This window comes from Elaeis guineensis, chromosome 2, assembly GCF_000442705.2.
Source record: "Elaeis guineensis isolate ETL-2024a chromosome 2, EG11, whole genome shotgun sequence".
NCBI classification, from domain to species: Eukaryota; Viridiplantae; Streptophyta; class Magnoliopsida; order Arecales; family Arecaceae; genus Elaeis; species Elaeis guineensis.
The window spans coordinates 109,567,675-109,585,728 of record NC_025994.2 but is presented as its reverse complement, the minus strand read 5'-3'; the positions used below and the strand labels follow the sequence as shown (position 1 = coordinate 109,585,728).

Genomic DNA, 18,054 nt, shown 5'->3' with positions numbered 1-18,054 from the left:
TTTTCTGATGCTGTAATTCAGGATATAAAGTACTGATTTTATGATATTTTGAGATTTTTTTGATTTCTGTTTTTTATGCTGAATCTCAAAATATGCAGTATGGCTTATGTGCAGAGGTTTATTTTAAGATTTGTGTAGGGAGACTATGATGATTTTAAAATATCTTTTTGTTGATTCAATTGTTTCTAGCAGTAATAATCTTGGATGGTCTTCTTCTACAGGCAACTGATTGTTGTTGTTTTGATTTAGTTGTTGAAGAAATACTAAATCTGAGCCTCCTTTTTCTTTCTTTAATGTTTTAATTATTTTTAATTTTTTTTATGATTAATATAAGCTTTCATTATATGATATAGATATAAAAAGCCTGTCGTCAATTTAGATCTGGGAAGTGACGATGATGGCGCCAATGAATCGGCACCTGTAGCTTCAAATATAGCTACAATTTGTGATTCCACTGGTAAACATAAAAGAAAGTTAACTTCAGTAGTTTATCAATTTTTTTAAATAAATAAAGTATAAAAAAATACAAATGCATCAAGTATGGTATGGAATATCAATTTGGTGGTAAGATTGGGACTGAAAATTTGAAACGGCATATAGAGAATTGTAAGAAGAATCGTGACGTGGGGCAAATGATTTTATCACAATCTCAAGGATCCATATCAATGCAGTCTAGTAAATTTAAGCTAGAAAAATTTCGTGAATTATTGACATATACAATTATCAAGCATGATCTACCATTTCAATTTGTTGAGTATGAAGGTATTAGATCCTTATTTGCTTATATTTGTGAGGATGTCAAGTTAGTATCAAGAAATACTGTTAAGACAGATATGTTGAAATTGTATAAAAAAAAAAATTGTTATTATGGCTATACTCAATTCCTACTAGGATAAACTTGACTTCAGATTTGTGGACTTCTATTACCACTGATGGGTATTTATGTTTAACCACCTATTTTATTGATGAAGAATGGGTATTGCAAAAGAAAGTTCTTAACTTTCTTTCATGCCTCCTCCACACAATGGCATATCTTTATGTGAAATGATCTATGATTTGTTAATTGATTGGGGGATTGAAAAATAATTATTTTGTATGACATTGGATAATGCATCAGTAAATGATATTTTTGTTGATATATTAAAGAGCCAACTTAATTTAAAAAATATACTTTACTCAAATGGTGAGTTCTTTCATGTTCGATGTTGTGCTCATATTCTTAATTTAATTGTACAAGAGGGATTAAAGGAGATAGATGAATCTATTTACAAGGTTCACGAAAGTGTTAAATATGTGAGAAGTTCACAAGTTCGGAAATAAAAGTTTTTGAAATGTGTTAGATAAATTTCTTTGAAAAGTAGAAAAGGTTTAAGGCAAGATGTTTCCACAAGATGGAATTCAACTTATTTGATGCTAGTTCTCTTGCTTATCGACATGCTTTTTTTCATTTGAAATTAAGTGACTCTAATTGCAAGCATTGTCCATCTAAAGAAAAGTGGGATAAAATTGTGAAGATTAACAAGTTGTTGAGTGTATTCTATGATGCTACTCTTGTATTTTCTGGAGTTAAGTATGCTACAGCAAATTTATACATTCCTTATATTTTTTTGATTGAGCTCACTTTATGACAAGAGATGGAGAATGTAGATGCTTTCATGCAACAAATGGCAGGACAAATGTATAGAAAATTTGAAAAATATTGGTCAGATCATTGTTTAATCTTGGCCATGGCAGTTATTTTGGATTCTCGGTATAAATTTTAGTTTGTAGAGTATTGTTACAGAAAGTTGTATGGATATGGCTGTGTGGAGACCATCCACATCCGTGATTGTATGTTTTCTCTCTTCAATCAGTATATAGCTTCTTCTTCTAAAACTTCAGCTGTTGGTACATCAACTGATGCAGACATTGGTAGTGGTACTTCTTGTGAGATTTTTGAGCCTTGTAGAAAAGCAGATATTTTTAAGATAATATAAATTTTTATTTATCAAAATAAATTTATTATCTTGTACATGTTACTAGTTCTAATAAATAACTTATTTCATTTTTATAATGTTGTAGGATTTTGATATATTTGAAAGCTTTGAATTTATGACTACTGCATAGAAGTTTGAATTGAAATTATACTTAGATGAGCTTAGAGTTGATAAGAAGTCCAATTTAGACATCCTTGAATTTTGAAAAGCCAATCATTTTCGATATCCTCATCTTTCTCTCATGGTACGTGATATTTTAACTATTCCAATATCTACAGTTGCCTCTGAATCTGCTTTTAGTATTGATGGACGGGTACTTGATAAATATCACAGTTAACTTAAACCAGATGTCGCTGAGGCCGTGATTTACACTCGAGATTGGATATTTGATAAGAAAGGTATATAATTTAATCATTGTATTGCTATTATATTTTTTGAATGAGTTTATTGTTAACTATTGTAATCTTTCAATATAAATATTTTGAAATTCGAGTTAGATGAGATTGTAGAAGATGTCATGAACTTCAGTTCCATCAATGAAGCCCAATCAACTCAAGGCTTAGCCAATATTGATCCCAACCCATAATGAGATGAATCATAACTATACATTCTTTTTTAGATTATGTTATTCATATTTTTCGGACGTATTATCTTGTTATGTTGTGTTTTGTTGGAAACTTTTTTTTGATTGTTGTTTGACTAAAAACAATGGATGTTATTATGCTGTCTTTATTTGAAAATTTAGGTACTTGTTTGGGTTTTAAGCAATTTTGAGATTGTTTTAAAATTTGTATGTGGAGGCTATAATGATTTTTGGATATATATTTGATGACTCAACTAATTCTAACGGCAACAATCTTGGATGGCCTTCTTATATAGGCAACCGATTGTAGTCGTTTTGATTTAGCTATAGATTAATTATCAGATCTGAGCCTCTCCAGTTAATTGCTGAAACTCATAAAATCTTAACTTTTAGACCGCTACTATCTGTTTAATTTGAACATATTGTTGGTGATAGGATTTGACTTAAAGCTAACGTTGTATCTTATTTGAATCTTCTATATGTGTTACTGTTGCAGTGTTGCTATCTTCTTTGTCATCACTAGGTTGTAATTTGAGAATATGTTATGAATTCTGATATTATTTACAGTAACATGTTAACTTAATATTTTGATATATGTATTTTATGTTCTATAATATGATATTGCAGGTTTCATATTTTCATGTATGATATGAGATTGGACTTAAAAATACTATGATTACTTGCCTGGTTGGCAAGCTTTTGTTTTTAATTGAGCCAATTTTCTTCTCATGCTTTATGTTATTTAAAGTGATCATATGTTAAATAGTGGCAGCATTTGTTCTCCTTTAAGAATAATGTATTTCTAGACTTTTAGTTTGAAATGGTATATTTTGTCTTGAATTGAACATGTTGGCTATTTGTGAATTATGATATTTATCTTATTTAAAAATAGATTAAATGGGTTAGTTTAGATCGGTTAAATAGGTTGTTTCATGGTTATGCATTCTTTTTTGGATTGCATAGTTCATGTTTTTGGACATATATATGTATTGTGGAGGCTATGATGATTTTTGGATATATGTTTGATGACTCAACTATTTCTAGCGATAACATCTTGGATGGCCTTCTTCTATAGGCAACTGATTGTGATCATTTTGATTTAGTGTGGATTAATTATCACTTTATCAGATTTGAGCCTCGTCTTCTTTTTCTAGATATGTATGGATCTTTCTTTTTCATTCTTTGCTATTCTGATATTTTTCAGACGTAGCAACTTTATTATTATTTTTGAGATGGATGAGAATGTAGATTAGCAGATTCATATGTTTGAAATTGTACCACATGTTTGTATCTTTCACTTTTTCTCTATTAATATTTTGTATTCAATTGAATATTGCTAAAATATAAATTTTTCATGCAGAAATCAGGATGAGTTTCTTCTAAGAAATCATCCCCGAGCTTCTATGAATTATGATGATAGGCAACATATGAGCCTCAAGCCTCTCTGGCTAACTGCTGAAACTCATAAAAGGTAGGCTCTTAGGCCGCTACTATCGATTTAATTTGAGCATATTGTTAATGATGGGATTTGGTTTAGAGTTGATGTTGTATCCTATTTGAATCTTCTATATGTGTTATTGTTGCCGTATTGCTATTTTCTTTGTCATCAGTGGGTTGTAATTTGGAAATATATTCTAAATTCTGATATTATTTACAGTAATATGTTAACTTAATATTTTGATATATATTTTATGTTTTACAATAGGATATTGCAGGTTTCATACTTTCATGCATGATATGTGATTGGACTTAAAAATACTGTGATTACTTATTTGGTTAGTAATTTTTTTTTTTTTTTTTAATTTTTGAGCAGGTTTTCTCCTCATACTTTATGTTATTTAAAGTGATCATATGTTAAATAGTGGCAGCATTTGTTCTCCTTTAAGAATAATGTATTCCAGTTTGAAATGGTATATTTTGTTTTGAATTAAACATGCTGGCTATTTGTAAATTATGATATTTGTCTTATTTAAAAACAGATTAAACAGGTCGGGTTAGGTCGGTTAAATAGGTTGTTTATCTATTAAACAGGTTAAATGATAAACAGGTTAAACGAGTTGGGTCGGATCGGTTAAACAAGTTAACTATTTAATAAACAGATTAAATGATAAATGGGTTAGGTAGGATCGGATAAATAGGTTAACTGTTTAATAAACAGGTTAAATGGGTCGGGTCGGATGGCTTGTTTATTAAATGGGTCAGGTTCAGGTTTGAAAATCTGATCTGTTTAATAAATAAGTCGGATTCAGATTTGGTATTTTCTGATTCGATCCGTATCTGACTCGATCCATTTATGATCCGATCCGATTGCCACCCTTAAATTTTAACTTGTAATTAATTTTAAAAATAATATTTTTATTTTTTTAGAAGATGTTAATGCAAATGCTGTATGTAAAACCCAAGTCCTATGTTATGCAAATGCTGTATATATTTTATGAAATTCTCTTTTAGAAGATGTAAATTTAGTTTGCATCGTGGTTGTTCATTCACGGAGAGATGTTCATGTAGATCATGTTGTTTGAAATTTTATTTGGTTTTATGTGTCTTATCCTTCACAGGAATTCCCAATAGCTGCTGTCTACCATTGATGGCTTTATCTTTCTAGTCTCCCACATTTCCACTCACTTTAGCGGATTCGGGAAACAGACGGGTTTGGGTATCTGAATAATCCAATCCGGATATAGGATAATCTGGCGGGTTCGGGTACCCGGCGGGTATATCAATTTTACTGTGGGATGGGTTCGGGAATTTTGGTTAATTTTGTAATTGGGTTTGGGTTCGGATGATAAAATCTTAAACGGGTTCGGGTTCGGATAATAAAATCTTAAAAGGGTTCGAGTTCGGGTAGGGCAAACTTTGCGGGTACCCTACTCGTTGCCATCCCTAGGGTTTATATTTGTATCTCGCAATAAACCCTAGCTTGCCTAATTCTTGGCCCCAAGAGAGCGCAGAAGAGGAGGAGCAGGGGCGATGGGGAAGGTGAAGGGAAAGCAGCGGCAAGACAAGTTCTACCACCTCGCCAAGGAGCAGGGCTACCGCTCGCGAGCCGCCTTCAAGCTCCTCCAACTCGACGCCAAGTACCGCTTCCTCCCCTCCTCCCGCTCCATCCTCGACCTCTGCGCGGCTCCTGGAGGCTGGCTCCAGGTCGCCGTCCGCCACGCTCCCGTCGGATCCTTCGTCGTCGGCATCGACCTCTTCCCCATCCGCCCCATCCGCGGCGCCCACTCGCTCGTCGAGGACATCACCACCCCGCGATGCCGCGCCGCCATCAAGCGCCTCATGGATTCCAACGGGTGCTCCGCCTTCGACGTCGTCCTCCACGACGGTTCCCCCAACGTCGGTGGTGCCTGGGCGCAGGAAGCCACCTCCCAGTCGTCCCTCGTCATCGATGCCCTTCGCCTGGCGACCAATTTCCTCGCCCCGAAGGGCACCTTCGTTACCAAGGTATTTATTTTTTTATTGTTTTCTTTTGGTTCTTGAAGTCAAAGTTCCCCCCACGATCTCAATTTATATTTCGATTCTGCTATGATGTGCATAATATGGGCTGATTTGCGTTGAGAATGTTTCAGGAGGACTTGTAGAATAGGATGAAGTTTGAACCTTTTGGTGCTTTTCTTGTCTTGATAGGTTTTAAATATCCAAAAGATGCTCGTTTTTCTCAGAAAAGAAAAGTATGTTTAGCTGTTTTCATGTGAATTTGATGTTGAACTCACCTTTTCTGAAAAAATTGTGGAAATTTCTTGATTTTTGGTTTTTTTGCTTTTTAGGTTGACATTCTTGTAACTAATCTTGGTAAAATTGAATTCTGGTATATTGGTTAACGTATTCTGATGAACTTCCGTTTGTTTCTTAAATTCTGTTACTTTTACTTACCAAAAGAAATGTCTATTATTTTACGCAAATTTTCTTTTGTGAAAGGTTTTCAGGTCACAGGACTATAGTGCCATCATCTACTGTCTCAAGAAGGTGCACATTTTTTATTCCTACTTGCCTAGGCTATCATCTCCTGTATATGTTGATAATAACATATCTAAGTCTGTAATTTGAATGACAGCTTTTTGAGAAAGTTGAGGTGACTAAACCTGTGGCTAGTCGATCCACATCTGCAGAAATTTATGTTATCGGTTCAAGATATAAGGCCCCTGCAAAGATTGATCCACGTCTTCTTGATGTGAAGCACCTGTTTCAAGGGGCTATTGAGCCCCCTAAGGTGCGCGTAGATGCATGTTTTCTGTTATAAATATTTGTTATGTTTCAACAGTCTTCAGAAGCTTTTTATCATTCTGCATTGGTTTTCAATGATGTAGGTTGTAGATGTTCTTAGAGGATCAAAGCAAAAGAGAAATCGTGAAGGGTAAGATTTTTTGTAGGTTGGCGTCATGCTTTGCACTGATGATATCAGATTAAATAATTATGGCATAATACTCGTTGGCAATCCATCTTTTGATTTTATTTTGTTACGGTCTTTAAGATTACCTTACTTTTGGTTGTGATACTTCAGAATTTTCTGGTGTTAAGGCAGTGCACTGTTGTCAATATCGATGTGATAAAAGATTTTTTCAATGAATCCATTTCCTATTTTGTTGATATAGTGCTTTATTCTCTTCTATATAGGTATGAAGAGGGAAATACTACCTTGTGGAAGGTGGGTTTAGCTTCAGATTTTATATGGTCGGAAGAACCACTGGAGTTTCTGGGTTCAGTCAATGCGTTATCATTTGATAATCCAGCTTGTTTATCTATCAAAGATCATGAATTGACTACAGATGAGGTAATATCACTCTCACTTATGACTCGCTATTACTCGAGTTGGTCAGTTTTGATACTTTGCTTTTGTCTTACTAAAGATTATTGATTTATTTACTTATTCATTTGTTTATAAAATAACCAGATTAAATCTTTATGCGAGGATTTGTATGTTCTGGATAAAAATAGCTTCAAGCATCTCTTGAAGTAAGTCTATTCTCCACTTATCCACTTCTTATATACGATTATGAATATAGCTTGCACTGAAACATTATTTTGAAAATATGGATGCTTATTATGGGCAGGAGCATGATTTCAAATCTACAGCATGATTTCAAATCTACAGCATGATTTCATATCTGCAGTTTAGAAATTTGATATATACAGCATGCACGCATATATGTGTGTGTATTCATATCACTACATGTGTCTTTGTCAAGATTGTCAAGATATACATGTATGTATAAGTATATATGTCTATATACATATATACATATATACATGTATATGCACATATATATGTGTATATATGTATATATGTACATGTGTATATGTATGTACATGTATACATGTACACATGTACATATACATGTAGACATGTATACATTTAAGAATCATTGGACTCAGAGGTACTGAATCTCTGACAACCAGAAGCTAGCTGCCGTGGTCTTCGGATGAGCTTCATAAGATATTATACTAGTGCTATAGTCATTTTAGTATCTAGTTAAATCGAAGCTCTTGATCTTGTAGTAAGTTTGCTTTCTATGGTCATGTCTCTCAATGTGAATCTATTATGGTATTATAGGCCCTTCGGTCGAAGGAATAATTTGGCTGCTGGGTGTAATTGTGAATGATCATAAACATGTCCCAGCATACATATTTGTTTAAAAATACAGAATGTTGGCATTGTCTTATCAGATAGAAATTTTTATTTGTCATGGTTGTCTCTTAACTCAAGTATATGTGATGTTTTTTGTTGTGATTGGTTTTTTTTTATTGACATGACATAAAACAGCAAGATTGGAGTTCCCCCCTGTTTTCCCCCTTCTTTTTTTTTTTTTTTTTGTGGGGTGAGGGGGGGGGGGTGGCGGGTTGGGATAAGACACCCAGTTCTGTGAAAATACTCTTGAGAAAGGTACACAGAAGTGAGAGAATGCTAAATGAGTCTGTTATAACTTTGAATATGACAGAATACTTCCGCTTTTATTTTTGGTTTGATTTTTTGGTCACCGTCATTGTTTTACAGAAAGGGATGCCCTAGAGTTTAATTGGGATTTTTTTTTTTAAAATTTCATCCTGTTGTTAATAGGTGGCGCCTACGCATAAGAAAGGCATTGTCATCTCCTGAGAAGGTTGCTGCAACTGCAAGGACGACTGATGCTGAAGATGACACAAAGGGCAATGAGGATGACCGCCTACTAAGTGAAATGGAAGAGTTAACATATGCTTTGGAACGAAAGAAGAAGAAAGAGAAAAAACGTCTTGCAAAACGCCGAGCAAAGGTTGGTTGATTGGTTTGTTTTAGTTAATGTGTTAATATGTGTTGTCTATTGATCTCTTTCCATATTTTGTATTTTTTCAGGATAAAGCGCGCAAAGCAATGGGAATGCAAATTGACGCTACTGAAGATAGTTACTTTGATCAAGATTTGTTTTCTCTTTCCTCTATCAAGGTCTGGAACTGCACTCATATGATTCTACTGGCTCTTTATGCACCCTTCTGTAACTTCTGATGGTGCATACTGTATGTTCGGATGTTAAGAGTCTGCTCAAGGATAGTGTTTTTCTTTTTTTAAAGCTCTCTTTGTACTGCCAACATGAGTAAGTAGGAACAATGTATTTTATACCTTCACTGCAACAGATGATTTGAATGGCTTCTTTTTGAGGAGTAAAGTAATAGGGCTTGCCAGATATTTTAAATGATGACAAATTAAATCATGGAACTACTAGAAATATGTGCATATATAATGTGATTTCAGAAGAAAGTTCTTTTTCCTTCTTAAGTAATATATTGGAATGCAGTTGTCAGAATTTGTTATCGACAAGTAGCCACAATGTGGCTCTCCCTGGTTTCACCTTCTGCATGGGCTTCTCTCTTATCTTTTGCTGGCTCATGTTCAAGTATCAACTCAAAAGGGGATTTGTGTTTAAGTAACTCAGTGTAATTCAGGCATCTGGTGTAATCATATGTTGCCAGTGCACTTTAATACAATGTTTAGGATTTAGGACTATATTTTTCACTCTTCTATATTTAGTTTCGGTAATTAGTGGGCTGAATTTATTTTAAATTTTGCACATCTGTTGGTCTGATTATCTTTACTTCAAATTGCTCCTGATCATAAAATGTGCACCTGTTCTTTTATGGTCAACTGTAGATTGGTCTGTCTGCCTTGAACCTAATATAGAAAGCATGTTTGCTGCTATTGGATGTAGTTTGTGCATACTGCCCCCCTCTCAACTCCCCAACCCAAAACTGCCACTAGGACTGTTCTCTACCTTGCACAAGACGGCATGTGCTAGAATATTCTTGCTCATCTTGCTTTTTGGGAGTCGAAGTTTGGCTTCTAGCACCTTTTACTCATAATTTAGTTGATTTGATGCCATGTCAGTTTATTAATGTTATGGAGGCTTAAGATTTTTTGGTGCCTTATTATTGTTTCTTTGTACAGGGAAAGAATGAACTGCAAGCAATAGACTCTGCTGAACCTGATGAAGGTGGCGATGATATCGGAGACAGTGAAAGTGAGGAAACTCATGCTGCTGCTGATCATGAGTATTCTTCAAGGGAAATGGACTCTGATGAAGAACAGAGGAGGTAAAGTTAGAATTCTGTTGACATGATGTGGTGGTGAAGGATCTTTATTATGCTTCTTTATTTCAGTAAATGTTCCATTCTTCTCTTTACCATGTACAAGCAAATCTTACAACTGATAAGATTATAACTTCTTAACAGGTATGATGAACAACTTGAGGAAATGCTTGATGAAGCCTATGAACGATATGTGAGTAGAAAGGGAGGAAGTACTAAACAACGCAAACGCGCAAAACTGGTCATGTCTAATGATGGTGGGGAGTTGTTAGAGGTAAGGTTTTCAACTTAAGATTTTGGCATAAAACGCATTTATGTGGAGGAAACAAGATAACAAGACAACAAATGCTATTTCTTCGTGCATTGTAAGATGAAGGTTGTGGTTTGTATTAAAATTTTTTGATGCATGGATATTTTGATGTCTTGGTTGGTACTCAACATGAATCATGAATTTCGGTTACTGAACCTCTTGTTCAAAACACTCTGGTAGGATTATGGGTGGATATGGATGAATTATCATCTTTAGAACTATTATATCATTCTCTGAGTTCATCAAACTTTATCAACCCTGACCCACTGATGAGGAAAAGTTTTTTACACATTAAGTGTTAACTGTTACCTGCTTTATGTTGTAGAAAGTTAATGTGCTGCTTTGGTAAGTGCTTTCTTTTGACCATTTAAGATGATCCGAGGATAATGCATTTGACATAAAAATGAAAGATTAATGTAGTAAGCTGACAGAATTGAACTTTCTTAAAAATCTGTTTTCTTATGTCACATATAGTTTCCTGAGAAATTTGTATGAGAAATGTCTGATTCACTTTACACTTGAGAAATGTGTAGAACAGGTCATTGGAAACACGCAAATAATGCTCAGAGTTCAGGGGAAATCTGTGGAGAACCCTGTTCAAATATTGATAAAACTGTTTTTTTAGCTGTTCCTAGTTTCACGGGAAGCTAATTCTTATGTAACATAATGTTTTCTGGGAAATGCATATGACAAATAGATCTTACACACTTTCTACTGAGGGAAATGTGGATAAAAGGTCATCTGAAACATACAAAAAATGCTTAAAGTTTAAGGGTAAGTGGAAGAGAACTTGTTCAAATATTGATATTCTTTTGGTGGTTCCTAGTTTCGTACAAGTTTTCTGTATGCTAAAAAATGGCTTCCTGTTTCTCACTTTGGTGCACTATTCAAGATTCTTTTCCTTTTTTTGTTCGCATATCAAACTACAGCTTATATGGTGAAGTAGATAGTCAAAGTATTCCTAATAATGATGTATTTATCACAAAATCGCACAACCCACTTGACTAGATTGAATCATTTAAAGCAAATGGTATGAGCAATATAATTGAAAGTGAGTGGTTATTCTATTTTATGTTTTGTCATTTATGCATGGCTGAGAACAAGCTGGGTCATGACTTGACCTGGTCCCAAACATTCTAGGCCTGATTTGACCCAGTTTTTTTTAGATCCACAGGTGGGGTCTAGGACAGAAAAATGATCCTGTGAATAATTGGATTGGGCCTTGGTCATATTTTTTCCTACCCAACTTGTATGCTAATTAGGTCTAAAACAGGTCAAAATATCAAATATTAGATGACACGACCCAACATGGTCTAGTTTGATACTGCTCAACCCAAAAATGCATAATTTTAAAATCTATAAACCTTATATGAGTATCCCATTGCCATGTCGAGGTTTGTTAGCTGGGTATCAAGGCTATCTTTGTGTAGGTTGAAGACTTGATAAGTGTGAACCATGTTGTTGTCTGTTGCCGTAGTAATAGCAATTCACATGAACACCCTTTTCCAATTCTTTTTCCTTTTTATCTATGTTATTATTTTTTTCTTCTAAATGTGAATAAATACTTATACTATTTTATTGTGCAATGGACTTGGACCTTGGCCAGATTCAACCGAGCCACGAATGCATGGTGTTGATCTTGCATCTGAAGTCATGATCAAAAATAAAAGAGGGTTGGGTTCAGGTCACGCTTGCCTTGTTGCCAACCCAGTTTGTTATAGGCCTGCATCTATCATTATCACCAGATTTTCAGATACCTAAGGGGGTGTTTGGTTGGGGGGAGTTGGGGCATGGAATGGGAATGGGAATGGGTGCCTTCCATTTCAACCATTTAGTTGAAAGGAGTCCCATTTCGATTTCGATTCCGGAGCGGAATGGGAATGCTTAATGTCTATAACAACTAATCCCGACTATCCCCTAAGGATTCAAATCTCTATTTCGATTCCAATTTCAGTCATGAACCAAATGCTTTAGGGGATATGGCCATTTTGATTCTCATTCCAATGCATTCCGATTTCGATTCCGATTCCGGTCACGAAATAAACACCCTCTTAATATTTTGCAGTTTTATGTACAACAAATCGGTGTCATCAAGAAGTCAGGTGGTATACTAATGGACAACTTGTTTTAGGTGAAGCTCTAGCCGATATTGGAGAGTAAGGTGGTGGCATTTTGATTCATCTGTCTACCGTATTTAATGGAAAAAAGCTTAAGTAGCTGAACTCTCCTTTTGCGGCTGGACTTATCTGTATAGATAGACTTTTTATTGAAAGGGCATGTATAGAGTGCCAATGTAATTAAAAGGACATTTATCGAGCCCTAAGACAACTAAAATAGAGAGAGAAAAAAAAGATCTTCAGAGCCTATGTTACCTCCACCCAACTAAGAAAGAGAGATTGAGTCTACCTCCACCTATCTCTCCACTTTTATTATGGTTTATTTTTCTTCGAAACAAATCATGTGTATAGCATGTGCTAAATGTTGGTAGGTGAGAGAGAAATAATAGTGTAGCCTTCCAGTGCCTCAGCACTAGGTGAGCACCGAAAGGTCAATGATATTAACCTTGGAAGTAAGGATTTGCACCTATAGCTGATGTCCTTTCAAATGCACATAATTTCATTGTTGAAAGTTGTAGCGGGAGGTAGCAATAACTGCCTGTAACCATGGCAGCAGTAGCAAAATTTTTGCCCATTGCAATGCATGTGGTAGCTGCCAATAGCAAAAAAAGGAGAAAAGGAAGAGAAAAAAGGGTTTTCTTACTGCCACCATTAGTTGCGAATGCAAATCTTGCACCCTTTTCTTCTTTCTTCTTCTTTCTGCAAGGGACAATAGACCAGGATGGGATGGTGGATTTTGAGGTCTAAGTTAATGGATCAGGTACTATGTCATTGGAATCTGACGCGATAAAACCAACTTGACACCTGCTCTTTCTAGGCTAAATAGACACCTCTTTTAGGCTGAGGGGAATGCTTTGATGCCGTTTGAGGGCCTAGGCCACTTAGCCCTAGGCAAAATGCTTTGGGACATGCCTTGCCGGAGTATGCACCTGGGTAGTTAACAAAAGGACCCCTAAATTTGAGCATGACTTACAAGTTGTCCCTGCCTGCATATCTTGCAAAGACATGTCATCCATGCCCAAATTGTGTACCACTGATTTCATATATTTTATAAGTAATGGCAAATAGATGGTCAAATTCTACTCTCAAACCTTGTATTTATGAGGAGAATGCTAATTTAGACTTCATATATGTCCAAAATAACTCTCTCACTTCATTATGTCTAATTATTTATTTGATGCCTCTATAACACTCAGACTTCTGCTCTCCTTTATGTTATTTAGGGCCTTTTGAGTCTCTCTACCTCACATTTATAAGGGGAAACTTTAATCTTTTTTCTAAATGTAGAGATGTGTTTTTTTTCATATTAAAGGGATGGACTGTTTCTACTAGGAAAGGATGCAGCTTTCTTTTCAGACAGGAGAAAATATCAATTCTCAAACAAAAGACTTGGTTCTCCAAGACATTTTAAAACCCAACTCAACTTGGTTTGTACATTTGTCATGCTTGGTACTCTTTATCCTGACTGTATCTCACCTGTTCGATGCAATTGATGCCTTGATTGTTTTTTTGACCATGTTTGAGTTTCATTGGAATTCCTAAACTGAACTCTAATAGTTGTGGTCTTGGTAAAATCCAATCCATAAATGAAGCCAGTTTTGATCGAAACTAACACATGGAACCAAGTTGTGTTGGCTTTATATCCTATTTGTTTGCATTTCTTCTTTTATTTTTAGATGTTGGGAAATGGTACTCTATATTAAACTTTAATTTTGCGAGTTTTGAGAACATTTGGGAACTGTGTGATTTCAGATATCAAGGGTATTCATAGAAAAATGAAAATTTTTGACACAAATATGGTTATCCTCTAATTGAAATGGTAGATGTTTCTGTTTATTATATTTCAGGTTTGATTTTGTTACAATAATACTATATGAAGATTTACAGTGCGGAATTTTTGTTTTGTTTGAGTGGAGAGGTCCTATGTTTGTGTCTCTGCATATTGATTCTAAACAGCTGTCGTCCTTGATGTTAGAGAATATCATTTTAAAATTTACATTTTTCTAATCATTTTTTCTTGGTATATAACTCTATGTAGGGAGGTGATGACGATGTCATTCATTCAGATCATGAATTTGATCAAGATCAGAGTGACAAAGAGAAGAATCCTCTTATGGTACCTTTGAATGAGGAGCAGCCAACTCAAGAGCAAATTATGGAGCAGTGGTTCAGTCAAGATGTATTCGCCGAAGCGGCCGAAGAAGGTGTATTTGAAAAAAGTGATAGCGAAGAAGAGGAGGAGAAGTCACTTGTTCTTAAAAAGCCCGAGAAAAACTCCACCTTCCCAAAGGAGTTAAGCTTCCCGAAAACACAAACCTCACAACAAGATGATGGGTTTGAGATCGTCCCAGCAGAGCCCATGGAAACCAGCAATGACTCGTCATCATCCTCTGATGACTCGGAGGAGGATGATGAGGACACCAAAGCTGAAATATTAGCATATGCAAAGAAGATGTTGAGGAAGAAGCAGAGGGAACAGATTCTTGATGATGCCTACAACAAGTACATGTTTGATGATGAAGGTTTGCCTAAGTGGTTTGCGGAAGAGGAGAAGCAGCACTGTCAACCCATGAAGCCAGTGACCCGAGAAGAGATTGCTGCCTTGAAGGCACAGTTCAGGGAGATTGATGCGCGCCCAGCTAAGAAAGTAGCGGAGGCCAAAGCGCGTAAGAAGCGAGCTGTGATGAGGAAGATGGAGAAGGCTCGCCAGAAGGCAAATTCCATTGCTGACCAGACTGAAATATCTGAGAGATCAAAGAGAAAGATGATCGATCAGATCTACAGGAAGGCAGTGCCAAAGAAGCCTCAGAAAGAGTACGTGGTTGCCAAAAAGGGGGTTCAAATTAAGGGTGGTAAAGGAAAGGTGATAGTGGACAGGCGAATGAAGAAGGATTCAAGGTCTCGTGGGATGGGAAGGCCAGGGAAGGGTGGATCCAAGAAGGTTAAAGGTGCGAAGGGGAAAATGAAGGGTCCCAAAGGCAAAAAATCAGCAAAGTCGCCTGGTAAGAGGGCAGGGAAAGGGCAGAAGCGAAGCAAGGGTGCCGTGTAGGGCTGAGGTGGTGCGACTAATACGTGCACCTGGGTTACTGCCGCTTTCTTTCCTATGCTCTGTGACTGGAGCTGGTTTCAGGCCATTAATCATGGGCTTTCTGAACTTATTTTTCCCATTTTCATCGTGTTGCATCATCAATTTTGGTGGAAGTTTTTTTTTTTCCTAATACAAAGTTCTTAATCATCATATGTTTGTAACCGCTGCTACATGTGAATGACTGGTAGTGCAGATTTTAATGCATCTTTCAGAAAATTGGTTTTGGTTCAACCTCTGTGCAATGTATTTTGTGATTTGGAACTTTCGAGCACTTATTACCACCTGAGCTCTAATTAATTTGTAATGATACATTTCCAGAAATGTCAATTGTGCGCAGGGTTCACCATGATCGATTATGGATATAAAATTTATTAAGATGTCCACGACTTGGTTACATAGCCAATTAACGATGCAAATAGCTTTGCATCGTTCACTTCTACTGTCATGTTTCCTGTATGTCTGCAGCTGTATAAAACTGGTAAATTTTATAACTCGATTCTTTTAAATCCGGATGGGTCGTTCACTTTTACGTGGTGCCGTTGGGTTTGTGTGGTTCTGGACTTTAACCATTTTGGATAATCCTTCTCTAAATTGGGTCATTTTGAGAACTTGCTTCAGCTTCACTTTGGGCCTTGCGACCTTTTCGGCTCTATCAAACATCCAATACTGGCCCCCTCTGTACTGAACTGAGTTCGAATGCGTAGTTTTGGGCAACCTTACAGGTTACCATTATTTGTATGATAAACGTAACTTGGAGAACGGTCGGGCCTAGTTATCTGGAACTGCGTCATCTCCATTTGATGAACCTAAATTTGGCAACCTTGCAGGTTATCGTTATTCATTGATAAATGTTAATTGGATGACGGTGCCAACTTTTATAGGCCTACGATCCAGGGGTGTCGATGGAGGTTGAAAATCCACTAACTTGACTGCCCCTCAACAAAGGATTTGGGTATAGGTTTGGATTCCAAAATTACATCCCAAGTTTTATTGGGTCCGGTTTTTTATTCAGATCCACATCCAAAGGCTCAAAATCTCATCAACTTCAAGAATATGTACAGAAATGGACACACAAACACGTACATAAACACACACACACACACACACACACACACACACACACACACACACACATATATATATATATATATATATATATGGAAGTAGACTACATGTACATATATACACTACATCTGTATGGAAGTAGACTAGTCTGGTCAAGTGTAGGTCCGCTTAGATCCGGTTAGGTTAATAGTGACCAAAGGTGGGTTCCAATATTTATAATTCAAGTCATTGGGTATGATTTATCATTTTTAATTACTTACTATATAAATGATCATGCGAATATCTCCGGCCATTGCATTAAATGGTCAAAAGTTAGATAGTTTAAATTTGGTGGAACAATATATATTTTTGATCATTTGATGCATAGACTAGAAGTCTAAAAATTATATGATTTTTGATATGCAAGAAATTTAAAAATGGTAGATCACATTCAACGACTTAAGTTATTGATGTCGAACTTCATCACCATTAGTGATCTGATCGAATCTTAGTAAAGAGTTAATCTATTCATAAGCTGGACAGCCTATCCGGCCTGCTCAAACCTAAAGCATTTTGAATAGTTCTAAACTTGAATTTAAGCCCCTTGGATGGGTTGGACTTGAAATATGGGCCTGCTTATTAACCATGTCACACTTGGATTTTAGTCAGCTCGACCCAAGCTTGGTGTTCCTCTTTCATCCGCCTTGTCCTGTCCTCCATTCTCATTTTCCTACTTTCTCTCCCATTTTTTTCCTCTCTCCTTCTGCGAGAAATGCTTTGTGCACCGCACGCACTTGGCTTACACATGGGGCCGAGGCGCGGTGCCAGAAATTTTTTTTTTCTTTCAATCCTGTGCATAGGCCAATCACTGTAGGCGATGCACGCGGTGCTGCATTGCCCATGGTGCATAAAGCATTTCTCTTCCTTCCGCATTCTATATTTTTTTAAATAAAAAAAAAAAAATCCAAGTCTTGGCCTAGAGCCCAAAGCCTGAGTACGTATCGGACTCAAACTTAGGAAATCGGCTCAAAGCCAGGCTGGGCCAGGCCAAGGTCAGGACGGGCCAAACCTTGGCGTGGTTAATTTTAGTTATACTGTGTACTGAACTTGGATTCAATCTAGCCCACCTAATATACAAGTCTAGTGAAGATCCACATGACAGATCCCATCTTATCCCTCTATCCAAAATATCCATGTATGTCTATGATATCTTTCTTTTTAATTATAAAAGAGAAAATCAAATAGAGTATAACAAAATTGTGACCCATTTTATTCAACCAAATTTTTATCCATCATTTGTGATCGCTATTTTATAATATATTTATTATGATTTATATTCATTCTAAGGTTGATTCTTGTTGGATCTTTTTCATATAATAGTT

The 18,054-nt window shown here is 36.1% G+C and overlaps 1 protein-coding gene and 1 pseudogene across 1 annotated transcript; both read left to right on the top strand.

The window, feature by feature from the left end:
* Window positions 1–1,095: 1,095 nt before the first annotated feature.
* On the top strand, window positions 1,096–2,562 carry LOC109505903 (zinc finger BED domain-containing protein RICESLEEPER 2-like; annotated as a pseudogene).
* Window positions 2,563–5,468: 2,906 nt separating this feature from the next.
* Window positions 5,469–15,859, top strand: LOC105048454 (uncharacterized). The gene is made up of 11 exons (XM_010927763.4): window positions 5,469–6,003; window positions 6,478–6,525; window positions 6,614–6,769; window positions 6,867–6,913; window positions 7,174–7,330; window positions 7,451–7,512; window positions 8,615–8,807; window positions 8,888–8,977; window positions 9,974–10,119; window positions 10,258–10,387; window positions 14,579–15,859. The coding sequence occupies exons 1-11, from the start codon at window positions 5,530–5,532 to the stop codon at window positions 15,587–15,589; spliced, it is 2,514 nt and encodes an 837-aa protein (XP_010926065.1). The 5' UTR covers window positions 5,469–5,529; the 3' UTR covers window positions 15,590–15,859.
* The last annotated feature ends 2,195 nt before the right edge of the window (window positions 15,860–18,054 follow it).